We start from the raw sequence: 25,187 nt of genomic DNA, 5'->3' as shown, positions 1-25,187 counted from the left end.
GTACTTCTGATATTTATACAGATTTAGCGTAAGAAAACATTCTAAATCAAGAATTGCAACACCCACGCCCAGAGTCAATGAAGAACTAACACGACTGCAGTAAACATATGAAGTTACGGTTTTGTTTTTGTGGGGAGCCCTCTCTGACGAGAGGAAGGGTCTGCTGGCCCTTGCCACAACAGCATTTTTTGGGTCTGAGTTCCGTGGGACTCGCTACAATATTTTAGTGTGTCAGATCTGAGACTTCCCTTTTCGTCGCCTCCTACGACTCGCAGTGTCACGGTGTAGGCATTCGACCCCCCGTCCACACGGGGTTGCCAACGTTGCGTTGTGCATTAAGCGTATATAAATACTGTCATTTTGTAAATAGATGGAAAAACATATTTTCAACATGTTCTAAATATCCTCAAATGTTCAAAAGGCCACATGGAGGGATATGAAGACTCGCGCACAGAAACACAAGCACACAGATGACGATAAGTCTACTTGTTTGTAATGGTCACTGTTATTTTGAACATCGTACAATGTCCTCAGTTCTTTTCTAGCACAGTGTTTCGGAAACTGGACCTTAGGCTGTAAGGATCAAGACGGGCTTTATATAACAGGCAGAAATGAATATGCAACTTCCCTTCTTTACACCTAATAACGGAAACTGGTCCAATTTCCTAGCGGCTGCTTTCCAAAACAAAAACATTTAAGGTAATGTACAAAATAGCTGTCACCCTAATATTCGCACATCATCGTCAGAAACACTTATATTTAACTGCATATTTCTCAAGAAAAGGTAATTCGCTAGGAATTACTGTTACTGGTATGCCACACTGCAATTAAATTAAGATATTCAGGTAGTTATTAGTGAATAATTAATTGAAATGTATTTGGAGGTAAAAGGTCGTGACCTAATCAAGGTACAATCGTGGCATTCACTTGGAGGAACTGAGGACAACAAAAAACATCAGTCACGATAATGTCATAAGACCCTGATTTTGCCAATTGCGTTTGTTTTCAGACAAGTGAGAGGACGTGCTTTGTTTGTGCTTCTGCCTGGTGGCTAGTGCAACTCTGGAGAGCGTGTGTTTTTCTGTTGACCATTCAGGGCAGTGAGCAGAAATCTGACAAGCCCTTTTATGTGGGAGATTCACTAGATGTTATGTCTGTGATATTAGATTTCATAGTGCATGTTTGCGCATCAGTGAGGCCGTGCAGGCTGCTTATTTTGTCACTGGAAAAACGTCGTACAAGTATGAAGAATTTAAGAACCAGTAGGAATGAAGAGACTCATGTAATGCCTCAAGATCTTCTTCCACCTCAGATGTATGTAAGAAAGGTATATCCTCAGAGAAAGAGCTTAATATTCCATCACTGTGTAATAAATTCTCCCTCAGTGTCAAAAGTCAAACGGTACGGTCCAATGGACAGTCTGCCGTACTAATGGTTGAGCCCTTTGTGGACGTGGTCACTAAATTATACATGGAGGTTGCCAATCTCAAAGGTGAAAAAGCCACCTTGAAGCAAAAAATTAATTATACCATTTTTATCACCCCTTTACCCCCCTTCAAAACACAGGATTAATGAGTAATCTAGTGCCAGGTCATCAACATCTCAGCCGATGTGAAAATCTCTCAGGGATGTATGTCGATATTCCTTCTCTCCACAATGCACCTGTGTCATTAGTTCCCACCTCTGTAGCTACTGTTACATTCCTCAAGTTCGTTACATCAGTTGGTCTGTTAGTGCTGCTGTCCGGAAATGAGGACCAGCTCTATCGATTGGGCCCAACCGAGTAGGTTCCACCTGAAGGCGGATACAGGATCAAGTCTCCGAAACGATGTGTATTTTAAATAAAAACAAGATGATGGATAATGTCCAGAAATTGTATTAATATACTCTCGTCACAAACTTGCAGGTGCTGGGTTAGGTTAGTTTTGGTTACGTCTGCCCAACACACCATTGCTCACAATCCCGCCCATCCACGCTGGACCACGAGCTGAAGATTGCCTTGATTTGGGTTGGGTTGATTCGGTTACATTAAGTTGCCAGATTAGTTATCTGCAGAAGGTCACTGCACATTCACCGGCGTATACACCTGTCCAGTTTAGTTTTCGAGAATTATTTAAATTATATTAACCAAAACCTTGATAATTTTCCAAAGCCTGTATTTTAGATTATTTGTCTAATCACTTCAACACAAAAATTAATTTGTTCAAATGCGGCGCCATCAATATCTCCACACAGAGTCCACAACTTTCCAAAGACCTTCGAATGGCTTAGACGTAAGATTGAAAGCACTAGCATGTATATAATGTATGAACTTCAGTGGAGAAAGACAGATTTTAACTTAATCTACAGTAATTATTCTAATAGGGAAAATACCGATTAGCTCTGTATGCAATCTTGGTGGTCGTTGTCAGGTACAGTCCATCTTACGTATTTCGTCAGGCACTTATAATCCGTGGTCGTGTAGTCCGTACCTGTAACGGATAATTCAAAGTTGGTGAATTATCTGTGTTTCGAATGCGACGGGTATAGGTTATGCACCAAGTTCAAATATTTAGTATTGATGGTATTGATGGTGTTTTGTCATTTTGATGTTATGTGGTCATGTTATTGGTAATTTGGGATTAAAGTCTTCCATGGTATACCATATAAGAAGTGTATAATGTAAATTATACAGACTATAACCAGGTTCCAATTTTCCGCTATTTTAAGTGTAAGTAATTCTAATATTTATGAAGTTTGTTTGGCACTGCTGTACAGTATGTGCTGTACAGGTTCCATTGCATAGTAATACAGGCCATTTTCAATGCTGGGAATGAGAATATTTTTGGCAAAATGATATCTGAAAACTGTAGTGTTATTTACATAAGGTCTTCATACCACACACTTATCGATAGGGCGGTTGTGAAGAGAGAGGTAGGTCTCCAACAAAGATAAGTTGAGGCTTGCTTGTACTGTGCAAGCTGGGAACTTAGCCAAGATTTAGGAAGAATCTTGTATTGCTTTTGGTGCACTACAGCTTTGTGCCCATAAATGAGCAATAGAAATGTTAAGGTCGACTGCTTCTACCAGTCATTTGTGACCCTTATAATTTTAATGGAATTCGTTATACATATTAGATGTATTAACACAATGGTCCACATAAACTGAAAATTTGAAAGATGAAAAATGTATACAAATTTCTGTAAGAGAACCTAACATAAAGGGATCACTTGGAAGATCTAGGCTTAGATGAGAAAATAGCATTAAATTTAATCTTAAAAGAGTCAAGGTGGGAGATAAATTCATCTGGCTTATTATATAGAACAGTCATGGGCTCTTCTTGCTTGATAATGAACCTCTGGGTTCCATGAAAGGCCAGGCATTTCTTGAGTAACGAAGGAACAATTAGCTTCACAAGAAGAATTTTGCTCCATGGATTAATATGACAAATTAATAAAATTTTTCTTTTTACTGATGGTAACCAACATGCAAAGCTAGAAGCCACTTTGCAATTGTGGTTTTCTATCTGTAGTTTCTATTGTCTCCAGTATTTCTTCATAAAATTGGTACAATAAAAAGATTACGTACATGACAGTAAAGGTGAGTGAAGCTATTCCATTCAGAACGCGATTAATCTGAAAGAAAGTCAAATTAATACCCTAAATAAAGTGCCCACAAGTTCTTTCTACAGATATCAGTATTTTTAAAACATAAATCTAGGATTGCCATGGCAAAAGCTGCATTTAGCAAGAAGAAGAATCTTTTTACCAGCAAATTGGACTTAAATTTGAGAAAGAAACTAGTGAAATGCTACATTTGGAGCATGGCTTTGTATGGGGCTGAAACTTGGACACTTAGGGCAACAGATCAGAAACACCTGGAAAGCTTCGAAATGTGGTGTTCAAGAAGGATGGAGAAGATCAGTTGGACCGATTATGTGAGAAATGAAGAAGTGTTATTTAGAGTCAGTGAGCAAGGAATATCCTACACGAAATAAGGAAATGGAAAGATAATTGGATTGGTCATATTTTACGCAGTAACTGCCTTCTAAAAGAAGTTATTGAAGGAAAGATAGAGGGGCGGATAGAAGTGACCAGAAGACGTAAGAAGATGCTGGATGACCTTGGGGACAGAAGAGGATATTTTCATTTGAAGGAGAAAGCTCTAGATCACATTAAGTGGAGGAACTGTTTTGGAAGAGACTGTGGACCTGTCGTCTGACAGATTACTGATGAATGAATGAATATAACTAGTGTTGTTTACTGGGAAATGTTTCAGATTAAGAAGGTAAGTAAAAGTAGATGATTCTTTTATTTTTTAAAATCAAGAAGAGAGAGTCTTCTGTGTTAAAAGACATGCTTGAAATGATATTTACCCTTGATAAGGGTTAGCACTTCTTTGTATTTCATAATTTGGCTGATGGGCCAGCTATCTAATAGAAGTGTTTCTTGCTTTTCCTCTTTGACACAGTATTTTACAACCATTTACAACAACCAACATATTCATAATCATCCTTCTGTTTCCTATTTTAATCCCATGTGAAAGAGGTGGTGAATTACATCATTAATTTTAACTAAGAAGCAGTGCAATTACACCCATAAATTCCTGAAATATTTTAATATTACACACCTTACTTGGCAGCTGTGTTTTGGCACATAACTCCCCAAACACTAATTAATTTATTTTTATAGGAAGTACAATGGATGATGATCACATGTCTGTGAAAGACTTTTTTGTGGAGCCACAGAAAGGATTTTGGTTGGTGAGTGAAATACAGTTTACCCTGTTACATCACATTTCATTGAAGAACACTGGACTGAGAGAGTATAAATAGGATCTTATGCACTTGTTCCTGGATATAAAGCCTTCAGTAGTCATTACTGAGCTATGAACTTTGTGACGTAGCTGTGTTCATTCACCTTCGGTGATCCAAGTTCATGAAAACCAGCTTTTCTAGAGATAGTAAAATATAATTTTGCGGGGGTAAATATAAATTATAGCTGTGCTTATATGCATCTTATGAATGAAGGGCTTGGTTGTAGACAATTCCTTGGTAATAAGCTTGGCATTTCATATTTTCACAGCAGTGGAGATTCATGTTATGATCTTGACACTGTATAATCAGGTAGGTGGGAAACAGTGTTTCAATGGAACATGCTGTCTCCATCTTTAAGGTATCAGTGTAATAACCTGGAAGATCACAATATGAATTCCTTGTTAACAGTTTCATTTTTATAAAGACCTCATCAGTCACCCACCAAAAAAATCTAGAAAACTGGTGTCTTCAGAACTGATTCCATTAAATTAATAGAACTTGGCAAATACTGCTCCATAAAGATAATTTATAAATTGAGGAAAATACAAAAAGAACAGAAAATAATTTGTTATGAGTAAGTTATTATTTATTTCGGTCTGTCTTTGTTAAGCCCCCCAAATGAATCATTCCAATACATTGAAATCTTCCCTTATGCTATTTTCTGCTACATAAATTTCAACACCTTGCCTGCTACATGTTCTTTAGGAAGCTTTGGGCACATGCTTCACCATCTTCATTACTTTCTGCTGACTTTGGAGCCTTTAGACTGAGGCTGTTGTAAGCAAGAGGGATAGAAAACCTCACATCACCCTTGGATATTTTTAAGCTTTTTCTGCACTGCAGAGTTGGATGATTTGGAGATATAAACTCCTATTGATTGCATATTGAACATTTACATTTTAGCATGTTGATGAGTAACTTTATCTTCCTACTATTAGTTGGGTTGTTTTTAAAATACTGGGAAAAATGTCTTTTCTAATCCTCCACAGTTTGAGGATTGAGTTGAGCAACTTCAGAAGTATGATTGGATCGTTCAAGTTTTGCCAGATTAATACAGCCAGCGCCGTCATCTCAGTATTGTTCTTTCTTTTGGCTTTTTTGTTCTGGGCAAAATCCCTATCCAGGGCAAGCAGTTGTGGCCTCTGGTTGCAAAAGTCTGTTGTATAGTGACTTTTTTATTCTTTGCTATCAGCTAAAGAGAACAAGATACAAAGATTTTGCCTTCCATAATGCTCTCGATAGAGGCCAAAGAATGTCAGTTATGTACTGTTCAGAATCAATAGTCTGTTCAGTAAGTGTGGGTCCTACTGTTCATACAGCATTAATGGTATGCCACACACCAGTATTCTAATTGTGAAGGAGTACTTAAAAAATCTGTCTCAGATTAGTTTCTGACAAAAAGCAGCTACAGAAATGCAATGTTCTCTTATAATTGCTTTGTGATGGGCTGATCCCCTGTCCAAGGAGTCCTGCCAACTATGTTAGGATTAAGGAAGTGAAAAAGTGGCCAGGTCCATAGAGCTGTAGAGCCATATATAGAGCGGGGCATGTGGTAGCGTAGTTGGTTGAGGCACTATGTTACAAGCCGGAAGGTCACGGGATTGAATCCCGATTAAGTCATTGGATTTCTTTAAGTTTACCTAATCCTTCCAGCCACACTATGGCCCTGGGTTCGACACAGCCTCAAACAGAAATGAGTACCAGGAATATTCTTGGAATGTTCTTGGGGGTAAAGGGTGGCTGGCACGTAAGGCTGACAACCTTGCTGCCATCTATGAGCCGATTGTCTAGAAAATGTGGGAACTTCAGTGTCTCACAACTCTATGGGCCTCCACGTCCTGTTACAGGGATAACTTTAGTCTTTTTTACTATATATATATAGAGAGAGAGAGAGAGAGAGAGAGAGAGAGTATGTGCGCGTGTCACTTTAATGACTGAAACATTTTAAGTTACAACTGCATATATTATTAGCAGAACCTCTTAAAGTGGTGGATCATGTGGAATCTAAAGTAATTTGGTAGAACTGTAATTGAATTTAATTTTGAAATGTTATTTTGAGGAACAATAGAACTGCCATATCATGGCAGTACTCATAATTATGGTGTTACTTACTGGAAAGAAGATTCAAATATTTGCCATCACAATTCATTTGCTTTATGTGGTGGTTTTTCATTCATTTTATTCACCCCATCAAAGTGGGTCACTCAATTTACTGACCACAGAAACATGTGGCATTGGTTTTTGTCTTGTGTGTGTGTGCAGAAGATTGTGAACCCTGGTGAAAAGGAATTCAGTCACAGGTTGCTACATTTCTTTCATTGCAACATTTGACTACAATGAGTTCAGTACCACTTGATTATTTTGAAATCTGAAAGTAATTTACTGCATTGTTACAGAGAAAACGTAAAAGAAGAAATAGTGATGCTGTCAGTGTGTGTTCATTGGACATGCCTTTGGGTCCTGAGCCAGAGAACAAGAGGAAACGAGGGTTATCAAAAGTGGTTTCCCTAGCTAACCTCTTGTCCACGCCAATGCGGCCTGTGAGAAAAATTGGTGCCTCTCTTCAGGTTTGTCATGTTGCAGAAACTTCCTTCTAGGTTGTCTTGATGTAAAATTTGTTCACCTAGGTTTGCCATGCTGTAGAATTTTCTTCCAAGTTTGCCATGCTATAGGGTTTTCCACCCATGTATATTCTGTAGAATATTTCTCTCAGATATATTATACTGCAGAATTTTCCTTCCTTTCATACGTGACAGTGAAGAACATGAACCTATGAAAGTCAGCCTTGTTAGTCTGCTGTACCAAAAACATGGAACAATTTCTCTCTCTTCCCTGTAGTCAGCTGTTGCATTACTGGAACTAATACTTCCTCAGACTGGCTGAAAAGTTAGCTTAGCCAAGTAATAGTAATATTAATTCTGCCACTAGATTGATCCACCAGCAGTAGGCTCTGTGTTGTCAGTTGTCATTTACATAAGAAAGATCGCTTATTTAGAAGAATGTATTGAAACCTGTATTTTGTATTTTTCAGTATTGGTTGTTATGGTGTTAGGATTGGATTTAGAGTAGAACTGAGCCCATAGTATATATAAATAAACATATGTATGCGTATGTATGCATGTTTGTGTGGGTGTGTGTGAGAGAGAGAGAAAGAGAAATTCCAATGTGATTAGATTTGCAACAGTAGATTTGTACTTGCAACAGCTGAATGTCAAGGCCAGTGAATTATGCAAAATATCAGAGTACACTTTTACCTAGATAAGTAGTTGAGGCATTCAAATTGATAAATAATGTAATGAAAGAGTAAGCAGTGAAATGTAAATAAGTCTCTCATTTACCAGACTTCCCATATAAATTGCTTGCACCCATGTTAGTTCACCAAATCTGTATATATTGTGACATGTCTGCTGAAAGCTGGAATAGCAGAACCAGAGGTAACGGCTCTGTAAAAACTTTTCCACGGCAACTAAATCACATGACCACAGCAACAAATACATATGACACAATAGAGGAGCTGTTTGAAGCTGTGTTCTCTACTGGGTCCATGCAGAGGTTATGTGAGGAGAATCAAGTAGGGCTTTTTGTCGGTCAAGGATGTGCGAGAGTTACCAACTTGGTTTAGATGTGATAGTGTTGCCAGCCTGCAAGGACAGAACCTGTTGAGCATTGAAGCTGAAGAATCTGGGCCGTTATGGGATCCAGTGAAGACACAGAAGACTTAATGGGTGCCATAGTGAATTGTGAAGTGCATGAATTAGTGAAACAGCTAAAATTAATTGTAGTTGTGGTTTTTAAGAGTCCAGTAAATTCGATTACCAATCCAAACCACATGTAATGATATAATGGATGCTGTGTTTTCATCACAAACTTTTAATATGCAATTGTGTTAAAAATATTTGCAGCGTTCTTTCACTGGAGGTCGAGTGGACATTCCATCCACTTCTTCTTCACCTGTGTCATCATCACCTCGTAATTTTCTTCAGCGCTCGTGTAGCATATTGAGGACTCCTGCCAACAACTCTCAGCAGTTGGCAACACCTCTGTGTGCCAACCAGCGTCTGACACGTTGTTGGAGTCAGGCCATTGCACAAAATAATACCAGGGAGCTTGGTTTGCAGGAAGTTAAACGTCAAGAGGTATTGTATGCCACTGAATTGCAAATGTTGTAACATAATTGATATGTTTTGAGGTCTCAGAAACTTCCAAATTCTCCATTGAAGACTTTGGTGTTTTATTTCTGTATCATGCCTGAAGTCTCACTGAGTACTATTCTCTTCAGGTAGGTTAGATTATTCCAACAGTTCTGTTGAAAACTAAAGGAAAATTTCTTTCCCATTCTATTTTATCAAACAAACAAAACACTGCATCACTAAAACACTTACTATATCAAATAAAAAACTGCCAAATCAAGTAGTCACAATATCTAACATGCACCAACTCACCAGTATTATCATTTGCCTCAGAAAACCATCAGTTCATTGTAAGGCCTTGTGTACTTCAGTTTCCACTAATTTGGAATAGTGTTTCTTATAGGCAATATATGAGCTCTGGAGTGGTGAAGATGGAATGGTAGAAGACCTTGAGTTTATGCAGGATAAATACCAGAGCTCCTTGGTGCAGCTTCATCTTCTTTCAGAAGAGGAAGCACAATGTGTTTTTGGAGAAATAGATGATTTACTCAGAGTTCATCGTTCCTTACGTGATAGTCTCACTGGCCTCCGAGATTCAGCTGGTATCACTAAAAGTGTTGGTAAAACGTTACTAAATTGGGTAAGACCTTGTTGGAATTTAAACCTGTGTGTTAGAAGTATACTTTAAATCATAGAAATTGAAGTGTGATATCTTGGTAATTAACTTCTTGAAAATAAGATTCCTTATGCCATGTTTGTTTGCAGACTTGAATATCATTGACGTTGAAGCCATTATCATCAGTAATTCCCTAAGATCCTTTTGAAATGTATTCCAGTCTCAGCCCTCTAAATGGTCATTTTCCAAGTGTCTTTACCAAAATTCAGTATATGTATATGCCTTTGCCTCCCACGTTACAGGCCCATCTATGAATGGTGCTTACATCTCATCTGAGATGTTGCTTGATGAAATCAGATGACTAGTTACATGCTCATTGAAGTAATATGCTAATTTTGGGGTGGGGTGGGGGGCTAATTGGAAGGGGGCACACAGTAGATCACTGATGGTCATTGTGTACAGGCCATCTGAATACTCATTAATTAATTAATTCATTCATTCATTCCCACATCTGTTGTATATGTCCAGCTCATAATAATTATCTATTGTAAAAAGTATATCAATTGCAAAGTTTTTCATTTTATAATATAAGTTGTATCAGAAAGTTCCCGGACAAGGCCAAAAAAAGAGATGCTGGCTTAACTTACTCACTTCTGGCTTCCATCTCCTTCAAAATAGTCTTGTTGGTAATGAATACAGTGATTCCATCATTTTTTCCATACTTCAAAAGCATCGTGGAAGTTATTTTCCTTAATGCTGTTGAGTATTGCTTGTGATTCCCTTTGGATTTCAGACATTGTTTCAAAATATCATCCTTTCATTTCATGTTCAATTTGGGAAGCAAAGTGAAATCAGAGTCTGGCAAGTAAGGAGGATGGGGAAGGATAATCATATTGTTATTAGTCACAAACTCACTGTGGTTTTCACAGACGTGTGGGCGGGAACATTGTCATGATGAAGGAGCCAGTTGTGGTTGCGTCAAAGCTCTGGTCTTTTTTGTCACGCATTTTCTTTCAAGCGTCTCAAAATGTCAGTACGAGTAAAGGTCAGAGTTGACCGTAGTGTTAGGAGGAACAAATTCTCAGTGAACAATCCCCTTAATGTTGAAAGAAATGATGAGCTTGCTCTTTGTTGAACTCTGGACCTGCCATGCCTTTTTTGCTCTTGGTGATTGTGGGATCTTCCAGTGTAATGATTTTTGCTTTGTTTCTTGATCATAACTGTAAATCCAACTTTCATCACCTGTTACGATCATAGATCTAAAAGTTGGGTCCTCGTTAGTCTTCTCTCATAACTAAAGACACACATTTCGCTCCACTGCTTTTAATCATTTGTCAAGAATTGGGGAACAGACTTTGCAGTAATGCAACACATGTTCAAATTTTCTGTTAAAATCTTGTGGCAAAGTCCATAACTGATCCCAACGGTGTCTGTGAGCTCATGGATTGTTTGGTGATGGTCTTTGTGGATGAGTTCTCAAATTTTTTCAACATTTTTTATTGTTTTGCTGGTGCTTGGTCACCCTGAACTTTCCTCATCTTCAACTGACACTTGACTGGTCTTGAAACGTGAATGCTGTTCAAAAACCGCTGTTTGGCTTAAAGAATGTTCTCCAAAAGCATCATGAAACACTTCATGGGGTTTTAATAGTGGATTTACTGACCTTCACATGAAACTTTATACAGACCTGTTGCTCGATTTTTCCATCCATTGCAGACAAAACAAAACATGAAGTTGAAAAAGCACCCATGTAAAAACAATGTGTGTTCACAGTGTGGTATCATGTGGCAGACCAGTGCAATAGAGTTATGGTGGCTGTCATGTGACATGTTTCCTGTGTGTGCGGTGACGTCACACAACAGTGGTGGGTAGTGATCACATGACATGTGTTTATGATGATGCGTTGCCTGTCCCTTGGCTATATAAGTGAGTGTGTGTGACAGTTCAGTTAGGTAGAAGCTACGAGAGAGAATTAATAGCGGTGGAATCGTGAGAAGAGATTGAACTAGAAGTGTCAGTGAGTGTGTGTGACAGTTCAGTTAGGTAGAAGCTACGAGAGAGAATTAATAGCGGTGGAATCGTGAGAAGAGATTGAACTAGAAGTGTCAGTGAGTGTATGTGACAATTCAGTTCAGTTCTCGATGGGAGACAGCCACGGGAAGTTTGTAGAAGACCTGTGAAGGCTTTAAGTATGATTAGAAGACTTCATACATGCATAATATTTGGAATGGGTGATCCAGTGAGACTGTTATAGTTTCTGTGTTGAGATCCATTGCCATGAGACTAGTGAAGACTGGGAATCCTAGTGTGCGTGCAGCAGTGAATTATGAATTGTGTGTAAATCAGCAATAGTGCTCAAATGGAAGTGTAATTAAGAGAGGTTGTAACCAAAGCATTAATAAATCTAATCATCTGAACTAGAACCCATTATTTCATCATGCGTACCACCCTACACGTGCCAATATGTTACTGGTGATCAGATATGCTCAGTAAACAGTTCTTGAAGTGAATGATAACAATCATTTTGTAGATTTATTATTCTGATTTTGTCATATTTTTCACAAATTTTATCAGGTCCATTTTTTGAGATCGTATTCTCCTTTTCAAAACCAAACTCTTCATGTACTCCTGATATGTCTGATGCAGTTTCCTACATGTTAATTGATGTGACAGATTCCAGGTCTTAATTGCTATGTTGGGTACTGCTCAAATCAAGTAAGGGCCAGAGCATTACTGGAAGAGAAAAATTCTAACAGACGTTTTCAGGAATTCTTGAAGCGAAGTCTTGAATCATCATGCAGTAGAAAGCTGGACTTATGGACCTACCTCGGTAATGTATAATGCATATCTAAATTTTGAATTATAGTTTGAATACTGTTTGTACTGCATGCAATCATATCATTGCTTACATCAGTTTGGAATGTCTGAGAATGAAATGTTAGAATCTCTTGCAGGAGATTGTGCATATCTCCTTTTGGCCTTATGATGAATTCTTAGCCATAATTCTGTTTCAGTTCATAAGAGCAGAATTCCATGAGTGCTAGAAAAAGACTAGTGGATTATGTGCCATATATGTACAGAATTGTGTAAGGGTAGCTAAACACGTTAGTTTACCGGTAGGGGTACAGTTGAGTATATCATCCATTTAGTCCTCTGCACCAATGTGATATGTGTGCAAACCAACAAGTTTAGTTTTCAGTTAGCAGTTTTAAATTCTAATAGTGCAATGCTAGAAATGTAATAGAGTAACGAGTGCCTTATTCAGTTGAAAAAGTACCATTTCTCAACTGAATGTAATGTATTTACTTGTTGTGGATTAATGTTATGTTTATTTAAAGAAGCATATGCAGATTAATAAACTTTACAGCATGACTACTTATATAAAAAAAGTGATTGTATACTCATGTAATATCTAGCCATATTACACTTGCACTTCCATTTGTGTTCCTCATTTATCCCTGATTATAATTTGTATATTACTATGTGAACTATAGGCACAGACCTTTATTCCTGAAGGAGGCAGTTTCGTTACATCACACTATGCTTGACTGGAGGAGAAATATGTGTTTCATTATGTAATCATGTGATACACTGAACACTGTTGGATTCAGTTCAGTCAGTACTAGTCACAGGTTTTGGTATACCACAGCTCAAAGCATGGCACAGCACCCAGACCACAGACACAATTCTTGTAAAAATATATTGTTCTTTTGTTGCTTTTTTATTTGGTACACATGTCCATGACAGTGTTTTTCTTTAGGCAACCAGAGCAAGGAATGTTTTGCTCTAAGGTGGCTTGTCCTCTGTTCTCTGAACTGCTGGGTTGAGCCCTTGGAACAGCATATACTTCAGTTTTCACACTGTGGAATAGAATGAGATCCCTGATCAGCAGCTCCTTAAAGTTCAGATTAGACTTATTTCCACTACAGGACTTGTAGACAATGAGTTCAGAGTGCTGAGGTCTCACAGATGAAAGTAGAGCCTTTCTTTCCATTTCCAGGTCCTCTTGCTTGTGCCATAGCTGTTCACTGTCCTGTCACTCATGTCAACATGACCCATCCAGATTGTATAGTCTTTGATAATCAGAAGCTTCATAGCTTTCTCACCTTCCTTGAAGATTTACAGACACCCACTGATCATGTTCCTTGACAATGTCTTTTCATTTGCGGCCATGAAAATGACGTGACATTGTGGCAAAAGCCATTCATACAGCATTAGGGCAATCTCTTGCTGACATGCAGGAACACATTAAATCTATGATTGGGGACCATATTGAAGGTTGTAATCCTACATGCATACCAGTATAAAATGACACATGTGCCACCTATGTTACCATTATTTACCTGCCAGATCATATACATAGAAAACATCCATGTCCTTGATCCTGTATTATAACATTCTAAATTCTGGAAGAACTTGATACCTAATATATTGTCACGTGTAGGGGTGACTGTTGACAGGATTTTAGAATGGGTGTTGGATTTGTTGATCGCCTATACACACACTCAGAACTACAAGTAATTACAGTGCCATTACTAATCTCCACACTTTACAAATCACCACAGCACATGCTATGTATTTCCAGCCTGCTGTATTTTCAGCAGCTGTTCCCTGGTTATTGACAGTGGTGACTCTTCATATTCTGCACTGAAATCCTCCCCATACAGAACTGGCAAAGCTCTACCCTTGTACCTTGCTTATAACATCTCGTCATGGACCACATAGGAAACACAGCTCTTCTGTTGTGTCCTTGCTGCTGGGAACATGTTTACTGAGCCGTTGCCCAGAAACGGCCCTGGTATATGCACTCATCTCATGGTCATTGCATAGCAATGGCTCTGCATGCTAAAATAGAGCACACACTCATGCATGCACGGTCAGAATTTCTTAACTTATGACCGGCCGCACTTACGACCACAAAAAAAAATAAAAATAAAAGATGATTAAAATGTAAAAGTTTTTAAAAATAAATTATAACTATGATAAAACGATTAGAAAAGGTTAAAAAATACTGTTAATAAATATATGGCCGACATACAACCAGATCGACTTACAACCTGTCAGTCAGAACGGAAGTCGGTCGTAAGTCGACGACCAAGTGTATATTGCAGAATATATTTTGCATTTTGTGTTTAAACAGCTTTTACCCCAGTTTTATATAAGAGCGAATTTATGGTCTGTATGATAAATTGTATCATCATATTTTTCAGTTTCCATAAGGACAATATTCTGTAACCCAAATTTCCATAACACAGGAATGTGATTTATATGTATCAATACTGTAGCTTAAACATGCTGTTTTTTAGCTTTGAAGTAATAGATTTGTATCTGCTCTCAGTTAACAATAAGGTCATTTATGAAGTGAAATATGTGGACATCACTGATGTGTATCATTGTGCTCATGTTAATTATCCTTTGTGTTTATATAAAAATAAATTTGCAGTATGAAATTTACTGTGATAATATGTGTTATTTCCAGTGGTAATTGAAGGACTTTCTGATTACAATGCTAAGTGTAACTTGGTAAGAAAGCTTCATGGTTTTGATTTGCTGTATCTTTTTATTTTTCAGATGTACCACGATCACGATTGACAAAGTATCCTCTGTTAGTTGGTGAGATACTAAGGCATACACCAAGCAGCCATGAGGACAAAAATCTTCTGTCTAAAGCAATTTCAGCGCTAACACAAGTGCTACAGCAATCTGATGCTGCAATTGGTGCAGCCAAGTGTAGACTTGTTTGTAGCAGACTACATTTTCCACATGATCATTCCTTCATGAATCTGGTAGAAAAATCTACAGCAGTTATTTGTTCTGGAGAACTTAAAGATAGTCATGGAACGGTAAGGAAAATTGTATCAGTTGCCTTGTTTTACTTTGCATAGGATTTAATATAATCTCTTTTCCTTAGACTGGGGGTGTGTCAGAGGATGGAAAAAATGGTATAATGAGGAGTTTGTAGTCTATACTACTACCAGATGTTATTAGTCATTTCCTGGCTTTTGGTATCCTGTAAGAACTTTGTCCTTGTTTGTGACATATGCCTATTCTCTCTTATTTGTCATTTTCCTTATCTCTTCATTCAGGTTCTTGTAAATCAGTCCCTATTTCTTCAGTCATCTGTCTGGATTTTCCTACTCCTAGCTAGCTTTCAAAAAATTTCTTAGCCATCCTTGTTTGGTCAATTCTGATTGTATATCCCAACCAATCCATTCTTCTTTTAATATACTATGACATGAGGGCTCAAAGCCAGAATTTTGGAGCGCGAAGAAACTTCCATTGGTAGGTTACATCATGGTAAACTCATGATGGCGCTATTAAGTGAGCATTCACTGCTTTGCACTGGTCAGTAACCATCATGTGATCACAGCAACAGTTATGCTTGCAGCAATAGAAGAGCTGTTGTAGGCTGTTTTTTCTATGGGGTCTGCCCTGAGGCTGTATACCAGGAACTGAATCAGAGCTTTCAGGAGTTGAGGGTGAAGAGACACTTAGAGTTACTGCCATGGTTTAGTTGTGAGATGGTTGCCAGCCAGTAAGAACATGAACTCGGAAGCTGAGGAATCTATGGTGTTGGGAGCCATTGCTCGTAATGCTTGACTGGTAAAGACACAGCAGACTGAGAAAAGACTTAATGCAAGCCACAGTGACTTGTAGGCTCTAGATCTGTGAACTGCTATTGATACCTGTAGTTACGAGTTTAAAGAGTCCAATAAATCCAGTTATCAATCAAAACTCCATCTCTAGCCACTAAGCACATGACAATATAATTCCCCCAGTTCATGTTTGGTTCCGATTCCTCAACCCTTGCTCACTTACCAGTCTACACTTTCCTCAGAATTTTTTTGCCCTTGTATTTAACATAATTTTATCATCTTCAGGTATGGATCACGCTTCACATCCATACATCACAACTTGTTTTAACATTATTTTTCAGATTTCAGTTTTTGATATTGTCCCGAAACTTCTAGACATAAGACGCAACATTTATTGCCTGTAGTGTTTCTCATCTTGATTTATTCTCTAATTTAATTGGCCTCCATTATCAAAGCACCTGAATATTTAATATGCCAACCTCTTCAAATATATAACAGCAATATTCATATCCTGTCAAAGGGTGGCTGAGTTCCTCATAACTCATGTACTTGGTTTTATATGCAGTCACTTATAGTCCAGCCTTTAATGCTTCACTCTTCATTTGTGCTAATGCTTCATTCACTTCCACTAATTACCCAAGTATTACCACATCATCTGCATATGCTAAATATTACCTTCTTCTGTTGAAAATGTTTATGTTGTGGTTAATTTCAACATATCTTATTGCTTTCTCCAAAACAATATTAACCAACTGTGGACAACACATCCCCTTGGCAAAATCTCCTTTTTGCCTTAAAGTGTTAGGCAGTTGTTCTTTAACTTTAACCTTGTAGTTAAAATCTAAAAGGGCTATTTTTACAAGATTAACCAATTTCTTGGGGATCCCAAATTGACTTAAAGCTTGCTACAGATATTCTCTGTCCACCATTTCATTATCTTGTTGAAAGTCAATGGAGAATAAATACAAAGTAGTACCAAATTCATATATTTTCTCCAATACTAATCTCAATGCAAACAGCCGATCAGTCCTCTTCTAAACTTGCACCACTAGTTTCCTAAAATCTCTTATAGAACCAAATGTTTATGCAAAATATTACTCATTATTTTAAAATTGACATTCAATTATAATCCTCTCTAATTAAGAGTACATTCTGATCTGTCGTTTGATTTTGCAGGATCTTCCTCATTTACTAATCTCGCTGTTTCACTTTCTGTCAAATACTTTGTTCTCGAGGGAGCCAGGATGGCACAGTCAGTATAGTGACTGGCTACAGGCTGGATGACTGAGGGGTCAGAGGTCGAGTCCCAGGTGGGGAAAGATTTTTCTCTCCTCCATGTCATCCAGATTGTTTCTGGGGTCCACCCATTCTCCTGTCCAGAGTATACTGGGTGTTCTTTCCATAGGGATAAAGCTGACCACTCACCTCCAACTAGAGCCAAGGTCGAGAGTATATGTATCTATACATCCCCTCCTATACGTTTCCATGGCATATTGCTTGATTAATAGTTAAGTACAGGAACAATTTTACTTTTACCTTTACCTTGATCTTGATGCTGATAACATTGTTGCATCAAAGACCTTGAAGATGGGGGCGATACCAGAATGTACTGAGAACGTAGATGTTTCCATCAAATGACCATGTAACTTTTGCTGTGGATATGCATTTTGAAACTATACAAATGTCATATGAGATGCAAGCCTGATGCCAGTGGACTGTTAAGCCAGTCTTTCCAAGCATTTATAAGCTATGTTGGTTTTGAAGTGTAATCAATATTTATGTTGATATGATAAAGCTGATTAGCTCTTCTCTTGACCACATAAATTATGTCTGACATATTTAGAGAGATGGAAGCATTGGATTGGTCTGTTCAAGAGTCCTGCCACACTTGGCTTCTTAGATTTGTAATGTGAGAGTACACTCTAACACAAAGCCTGTGTTTTTTTATTGTATGTCAAAAGAAAGTGCATTCAGCCCTCTGTCAGACCATATAAATTGGGATAAAATGTTTTTTAAACTCATCAAGAGATAAAGCTACAAATAATCCACCTGTGTTCTGTGAGCATACTTGTCATCCTGTGGCATGTGACGCAACTGGCTGAGAGTATACTAAGCCTTCTGCATTGAAGGATTAAAATGGTTTCAAAGAAATTGGGGGAAGGTGTAAACTGGATTCGGCTGGCTCTGGATAACATGCAGTGACAAGCTCTTACAGGCGTGGTAATAAATCTTTCGTTCCATGAAACAGTCAAATTTCTTGACTAGCTAAGTGGCATATTTTCTTAAGATCTCATGCTATATAGAATTCTTAGTTTTTCAGATACACTTTCTCAGCTGTATATGTTATATAGCCATCAATGGGAGAACCATGACTGATGAACTGAGAAGAATGTGCGAGGAAATGGTGTTAGCCTTTTGAAAATAGTTGCAGAATTCGTATGGAGAGGCTAAGGAAATCACACATGCAATCAATCATGATAGCTGGTCTATGTGCCAAGAATTGAACTTTTGTTAAACTGAAACCTGGCTGGAATGGAAAAGTGTTCAGGCCCCTTTGAATTCCAGTCTTTCTGTATTCACATTTTTTTATGAATTAAGACTAGGATGAATATCTGCTTCGGTTAGTTGCTGGCTTCCCACTGTGGCGGCCTGGGTTTGATCTTGGGTCTGGTCAAGTGGGATTTGTGGTGGACAAAGTGGTGGTGGGGCAGGTTTTCTCTGAGTACTTCGGTTTCCCCTGCCAATCTTCATTCCACCAAATACTCCAGCATCATAATCACCTGGGGCAGACTACAATAGACCGATCAGTGGTCGCCTTGCCAAGTGGACCCAGTTGGATTCCACCCCCCCACTAAGCAAATTAAAAAATTAAAAAAATCTGCTTACATTACATTAGAATGTTCCTGAGTAGAACATTTTTATGTTCATGCCACAGATATGAGACCTGGAATTGGTTTTATTTTGCAGAAATTTCATTGCTTCTTATTTGATACATGTTTTGTGGTGACCCGCATTTACCGTCCTTCAGTCAAGTTTACTGTCCGTGTTCCTGTGATACCAGCAGAGCAGATAAATGTTGAAGAAGTGGAGCTTACACGAAGAAGCACGGGATCTCAAACAACTCAGACTGGTGAGGATTCTGTTTGTTAATGGTTCAATTTGGCATTTGTTGATACCATGATAATTAATTATAATTACATGATAAGACATGAAAGAATGCACATTATAACCAGTTGTCTTTACATCATCATGCAAGACTTTGATTTGATATTTCTGCTAGGATGGAAATCTTATGACAGCTATCTTAGTTCTGTATAGTTGTTTTGACTCTTTCAGTGCTCTCTTTTATATATTTTTCTCACTTGTTCTCTCTAATGATTATTTATTCGTCATTTTCAGCTTTTAATGCCAGTGTGTAATACATTTTTATTCCACTATATTATTAATTTAACCAATTTTTTCTTGCAGTGTTTCCACTTTAAGGGCTTTCTTAATGTCCTAATGAGTGTGTGTGCACGCGTGCATGCACCCACATTTATGAAAACGGAAGGGAATGAAAAAATGTATACTTTGCAGTTAATGCAGCATTTGCTTTGACTTGCCTCCTTACTCCTAGAGTCAGTCAGGAAAAGATAGTATAATCTAATTGCTTAATTCATACTTTTTGCAATTTAGTTCAGTTATATATAAAAACCTACAGATAAATATAATTCTATAAACGTTCCTTTATATGAGTGTGAAACTTGGTCTCTCACCCTCAGCAAAAAAACATGGATTGAGGGTGTTTAGGAAGAAAATGCTGAGAATTGTTCCTAATAGAGGGGTAGTAACAGAAGGATTATGATCTTCATAAACTAAACTCTTCATCTAATAGTAGGAAGATCAAACTGAGGATGTGGGCAGGACATGAAAAATTCATAGAAAGTAGTGGTCAGAAACTTGCAGGGAAATTCAGGCAAAGATGGGAAGTTAATATCAAAATGGATCTTAAGAGAATAGGGTGTGAGGGTGAGAACTGGATTTGTCTGACTCAGAACGTTGTTGAGAGACAAGACTCTTATGAACAAGATAGTAAATTTCTAAGCAGGGAAATTCTTGACCAACTGAATGACTGTCAGCTACTCAAGAAGGACACTGCTTCATAAAGTTATCTAATCAGTCACGGAATTGTTTTCCTCAGGCCGATCTGCTTTCCGAGTGGGGTTTAAAGATACTTCTTTTGGGACTCATCGCATCTTTGTTGCTGCTAATGAGCATGTAAGAAAGCACTGGATGGATTGCATAAAACAAGTGATGCCACCACAAGAAAATGTGAAAACAAAATGTTCATCTCCATCTGAAACTAAGAAAAAGATTAAATCTGTTGTGCCTCGTAAGTGTATGAATAAATCTTCATGGAATGAAAATGATTCCCAGGTTATTCATCCATTCAGACAGCAAAATAGGATAAGTAAAAGTATTACAAAAGATAACCTTGTTTGACACTATTCTAAGCAGGTTATCAGGAAATTAATTATTTTCTTTGAGAAAACCATCCAGTGAAATTCAGCATGTGTGTGTGTCAAGTATTTTTGCATAGTATATTTAATAAAGTGCTTAGATATAATTTACATATCATAGAGTTTATAGAACTTTTACAAATATATGGTTATTCTTTTGATATAAAATTTTTTAGTGCATTTACAGTATTTGTTGAAACAAATTGATGAATTTTTAAATAAAAATGTTGCAGAAGAATGGTGAGTGAACCAGTTTACAGCACTGTATTGGGCCAAGCTTTAAATTTAGGCAGTTTAAGACACTGATGCTATTAAAACAAATTTTAAAATGATTTGAGGTTTTTAAGCATTGAAATAGATTGTCAATTTACATAATCAGATTTTTATCAGGCACCAAATAGTATTCCTGGTTGTTCTAGCTTAGAAGTTGTGTACCAATAAACAAATTTTAGTGGTAGACCTAGAATGTAAAATATATGGAATTGAGTATATTTCAGAAAATGTTATGTTTGTAATATTTACTGACTGTAAGGATGTTATGTTTTGGCTGCTGTGTAGTGACTTTCAGAATTCTGGAAACAGTGTTTGTTATTGAAATAAATGTTTGAGTAGGTCTCATTTCTTAGAATAAATACACATATTTAATGGAAAGGATAATACAGCGAGATAAATATAATGAAGTGTTTATACATTGTCATATTAAAGGCATTATGAAATAATAAACATATGTGTACTCATGAAATTTTGTGTCCAGTATTTGCTGTTGCAGCAGTGAATGTAAGTTTTGACACAAACCTATTATTAGTGAGGGCACCTTCATAGTACCCAGGTTCTAAACATTATACATGCATTGTAATGTGTCTGCCATGCGTGGAAACATTACTGGAAATAGTTTTCCGAAAGGCTTTTCAGCTGTCATAACTTTGGCTTGACTTTTTTTAAGGGATATTTTACTTTTGGGGACATGAAAATATTACAAGGCCACTTGATATGAGCATAGGAGGTACCTGACACTATATGTTTTTTTTTTTTTTTTTTTTTTTTGCCCAGAACTTGCCTACAGAAAGTGCTCTGGGGAAAAAGTCTGTTGTGAGTCTTTCTTGCAGCTGTAAGTGTGGAGATGATGTTATATGCTTGTTTTTGAGAGACAAATATATAATAGATAATTCTTTTGAAATGAGAAAGGGCAGATTGGCGAAGTTTTGAACTTGATTTTCACATTTGTACTTTTTTCAGTCTCAGAGACTATCCTTTTCTTTTTGAGACTGGCATTTTGTTTCTGACTAGAAGACCAAGGGTCATTATAAGTCACTGTTTTGTCCAAAAGTCATCTTCTGCCAAGATATTTCTGAAAGATGGGAAAATTTCTTCTCATTTCTTATTTGCATGCTGTTGAGATTTTCTATACAATTTTCATCTAGGTTTTCTTCCTGTTCCAAGTTTTCGAGCAAAATGAATCCCATAGTCTCCTTCATGTACATTTTTTCTGTATCCTCCAAACAGTCAGTCAGTCATTTATTTATTATCCATTTAATTCACTTTTCCCATATTTGGATTATTTCCTGAAGTTGTCAGACACCTGAATTTTTTGTAATCCGCAGCATCTTCTCTTCCATCTTGAAATTGCCTGTTCATGCAAATACCTTTGATTGCTCTCTCTTCATAAACTTGCTGAACATTATGTGAATATCAGTGGCAATAGCTCTGTTTTCAGTTAATAATATATAGTTCATTCTGTATTCCTACAATTCTCTGTTAATTTACACATGTTTTTGAAAAATAAGTATGACACTGCACAGTGTAACACTTATTGCAACAAGAAAAGGAACTGAGTGCCAACTGTTTGACAAATATTGCTGACTAATGTTTTATTTATTTATTCATTCTTGGTTTGTTGTATGAAACCTTAAATAGCTTCAGTTATGTAGTGTTTAATAGCAATGATTTGTGCATAATTAATTGGAAAGGATGTGGATGGAAGTGATTGCGGCATAATTTGGTGCGCTATCCTAGCATTTGCTTGGGAGGACTCAGGAAACTACAGAAAATCTCAAGCTGTGATATCCAGTCTCAAATCTAAGATTTGAATCTACTAAACTGCAGTAGCACATGTCACCATGACCTAACATGAGCCGACCTAAAGAGGGTTGTTAGTTGCAGCATGAAACCATAATTGTGGTTAACTGCCAAGTCTCGTAAAGAAAGAGTACTGAAAAGAAATATAACCAGGTGTGGTACAAGGCATTTAAAACTACTAAATATTTTTAGTAGGTTATTTAATGATGCTGTCAGTGTCAAGACTGTGTAGCATCAATGACAGGATGATTAATGAATGTGGAATAGTTGCTGTAATGACACTTGGCAAGGAAAATTGAAGTGCTTGGAGAAAACCCCAGTGCCACTTTGTCACCACAAATCCCACATAATCTGACTTGGGATTAAACCCAGGCTGCCGCAATGAGAAGCTGGCAACTAACCACCTGAGTTAATAGTTTTAAAAATGGCTGTAAGCTGCTGGATAAATTGGGGCTAAAGTGTGTTCTTCCATGCTCCTGATATACATGAGTCAGTCTCAGTCCCCATTAACAACAGTGAAATTCAGTTGTCAATGTTCATGTTCTTTGTTGTAAGTATCCTCAGACAAACAAGATGTTGATAATGATACCGAATGTTGGACACAAAGTTTCAGTATGAGTACTGATGAAATTTTAATTGGAAGGTTAATTCTGATATTTGTGTTTCAGAGAGTCAAAATAGGTACAAACGTTGCATCTGCAGTATTTATACAGGACAATATAATTTATAATGTTGATTGCACATTAAAATTATCATTATTAAAAGTTTAATTTTAACCAGTTTTGAGGTCTTTGTCATAATTACATTTTACTGTTATATGTGAAATAGACAAGATACAGTAGATTTATAACAGTGAACAGCAGTAGTCTTTAACTATTTAGTATTAGTGTTCAGTATTAATAAGGTAAGAGGTCTTTCTATTTTGTCTCACCTGTTTTATATACATGTAGTAGGGGTGGGCAAATTGCAACCCTAAAGCTTCCTCTGAAAGAAATCAGCTTTCTCCGCAGCAGCATTCCGATAATAATGTGGAACTCTTTAATTGTTTATGCATAGCATGCATAAAACATTGTACTCAAAATAAATGTAAAAAATAGATTTTCACAGAAAATAAAGTTTTTCTATTACCTAGTACTGTGTAATGCTTCTCTGAGTAAGGGATGCCCTTGACCTTGAAGCCATTGTCTTGCTAAATATATGCCAAAATATCCTCAGCTAATAACCTTAACATAGTTGGAGTAATTGCATATTTTAGTCCCAGTAAGTAACATGACCAGTATGTTTCAGAATTTCTTGCCAAATCAGCAGTAACAGTTTCAGATCTTTTGCTTCTTTATTATAAATAATTACATTGTGAGTAATTTCCCTTGCTTTGTTGTGATTTACTTGTCCTCTTTAGTGAACAGAGTGCCTGAGCTGCTGCAATACATCATTCCCTATAAGATGATGCAAAGAATGGAAGAAGAGTTGGACAGTGTTTTTTTTATTTTATTGTGTGTTACAATCATTCTGGACAAGCACAGTAGGCAATTATGCTTAAAGACTGATACAGTTCTTTTATTATTTTTACTTACTGTGTCAACTGTTGGATGTGAGAAAGTCAGCTGAGGTAGGTTTAATCAATATTTTAACATTTTCAGAAAGTCAGATTTTAGGATACCCCTTCTGAATTAATTATTAATAGTTCAAGTTATGTGTCTTTTGGTATACCTGTGAAATATATGCAGTGTGAATAACTGATAACTTTCTAAATGCAGATATTTTTCTCATGAATCTCTTATCTGCATTCACCCTAAAATATATCACCTGATCTTGGAGAAGGGAATAATTGCACACGTTTGGTGTACTGTCTGAGATTCAGATTTTTGACTTCATTAAGAGCACATTCCAAGATTGGTCCAAACTATTACAGGTAACCAGCAATACCTCACCCCTCCCCAGAGCCTGACTTCAACAAATATGAAAAAATTCAAGGCTCATTGGGATAGTTAATTTGTGCAGTTAATGAATGGGGTGAGTGGCTGCATTCCCATGGATTCTTCAGGGAAGTGAGAGGCAGAGCATCATGCGTAAATGCATTTGGGTTTTTGTGTAAAGTGTCCATTATTTTTTTCCAATTTTAACCAAAATTGAATTCTGTGGACTTATATTAATAAAACTCCTTACTATAAACTATCATGAAAATTCATCCAGTGGGAGAATTGTTTCATGCGGACAGACAGAAATGACCAATCTAACAGGTGCATTTCACAGTTCTTGCAAGGAACACAATTTCCAGGCACTGATGAATTATATCACTGATGTCATAGCTCTCAGAACAATTTCATTTACATTGTTGCATAATATGTTTTGATTGCTGCCAGTTAGTGATCACCATGTGAATAAAGATGATCAAAAATTAATTCTCATGTAACTAAAAAGGGGGAAGAAGAGGTTATACAGTCTGCTGCCACAATCGGCCACTTGATTTGCCAG

General features: G+C 37.1%; 1 protein-coding gene across 3 annotated transcripts; it reads left to right on the top strand.

Annotated features, from left to right (window-relative positions):
• Positions 1 to 2,327: 2,327 nt before the first annotated feature.
• On the top strand, positions 2,328 to 23,843 carry LOC111862287 (neuroepithelial cell-transforming gene 1 protein). 3 transcript variants are annotated; one of them, XM_023847548.1, is made up of 9 exons: positions 2,328 to 2,411; positions 4,671 to 4,741; positions 7,192 to 7,362; positions 8,698 to 8,931; positions 9,329 to 9,565; positions 12,215 to 12,371; positions 15,113 to 15,384; positions 19,105 to 19,267; positions 20,318 to 23,843. In XM_023847548.1, exons 1-9 carry the CDS (start codon positions 2,387 to 2,389, stop codon positions 20,617 to 20,619), a joined length of 1,632 nt encoding a protein of 543 aa, XP_023703316.1. In that variant the 5' UTR covers positions 2,328 to 2,386; the 3' UTR covers positions 20,620 to 23,843. The 3 variants fall into 3 exon arrangements, with proteins under 3 accessions (XP_023703316.1, XP_023703318.1, XP_023703319.1); XM_023847550.2 differs by lacking the exon at positions 2,328 to 2,411 and adding an exon at positions 2,457 to 2,710; XM_023847551.2 differs by lacking the exon at positions 2,328 to 2,411 and adding an exon at positions 4,232 to 4,266.
• Positions 23,844 to 25,187: the final 1,344 nt, after the last annotated feature.

This window comes from Cryptotermes secundus, unplaced genomic scaffold (genome assembly GCF_002891405.2).
Source record: "Cryptotermes secundus unplaced genomic scaffold, Csec_1.0 scaffold88, whole genome shotgun sequence".
Lineage (NCBI taxonomy): Eukaryota > Metazoa > Arthropoda > Insecta > Blattodea > Kalotermitidae > Cryptotermes > Cryptotermes secundus.
This window is presented reverse-complemented; position numbering and strand designations above follow the sequence as displayed.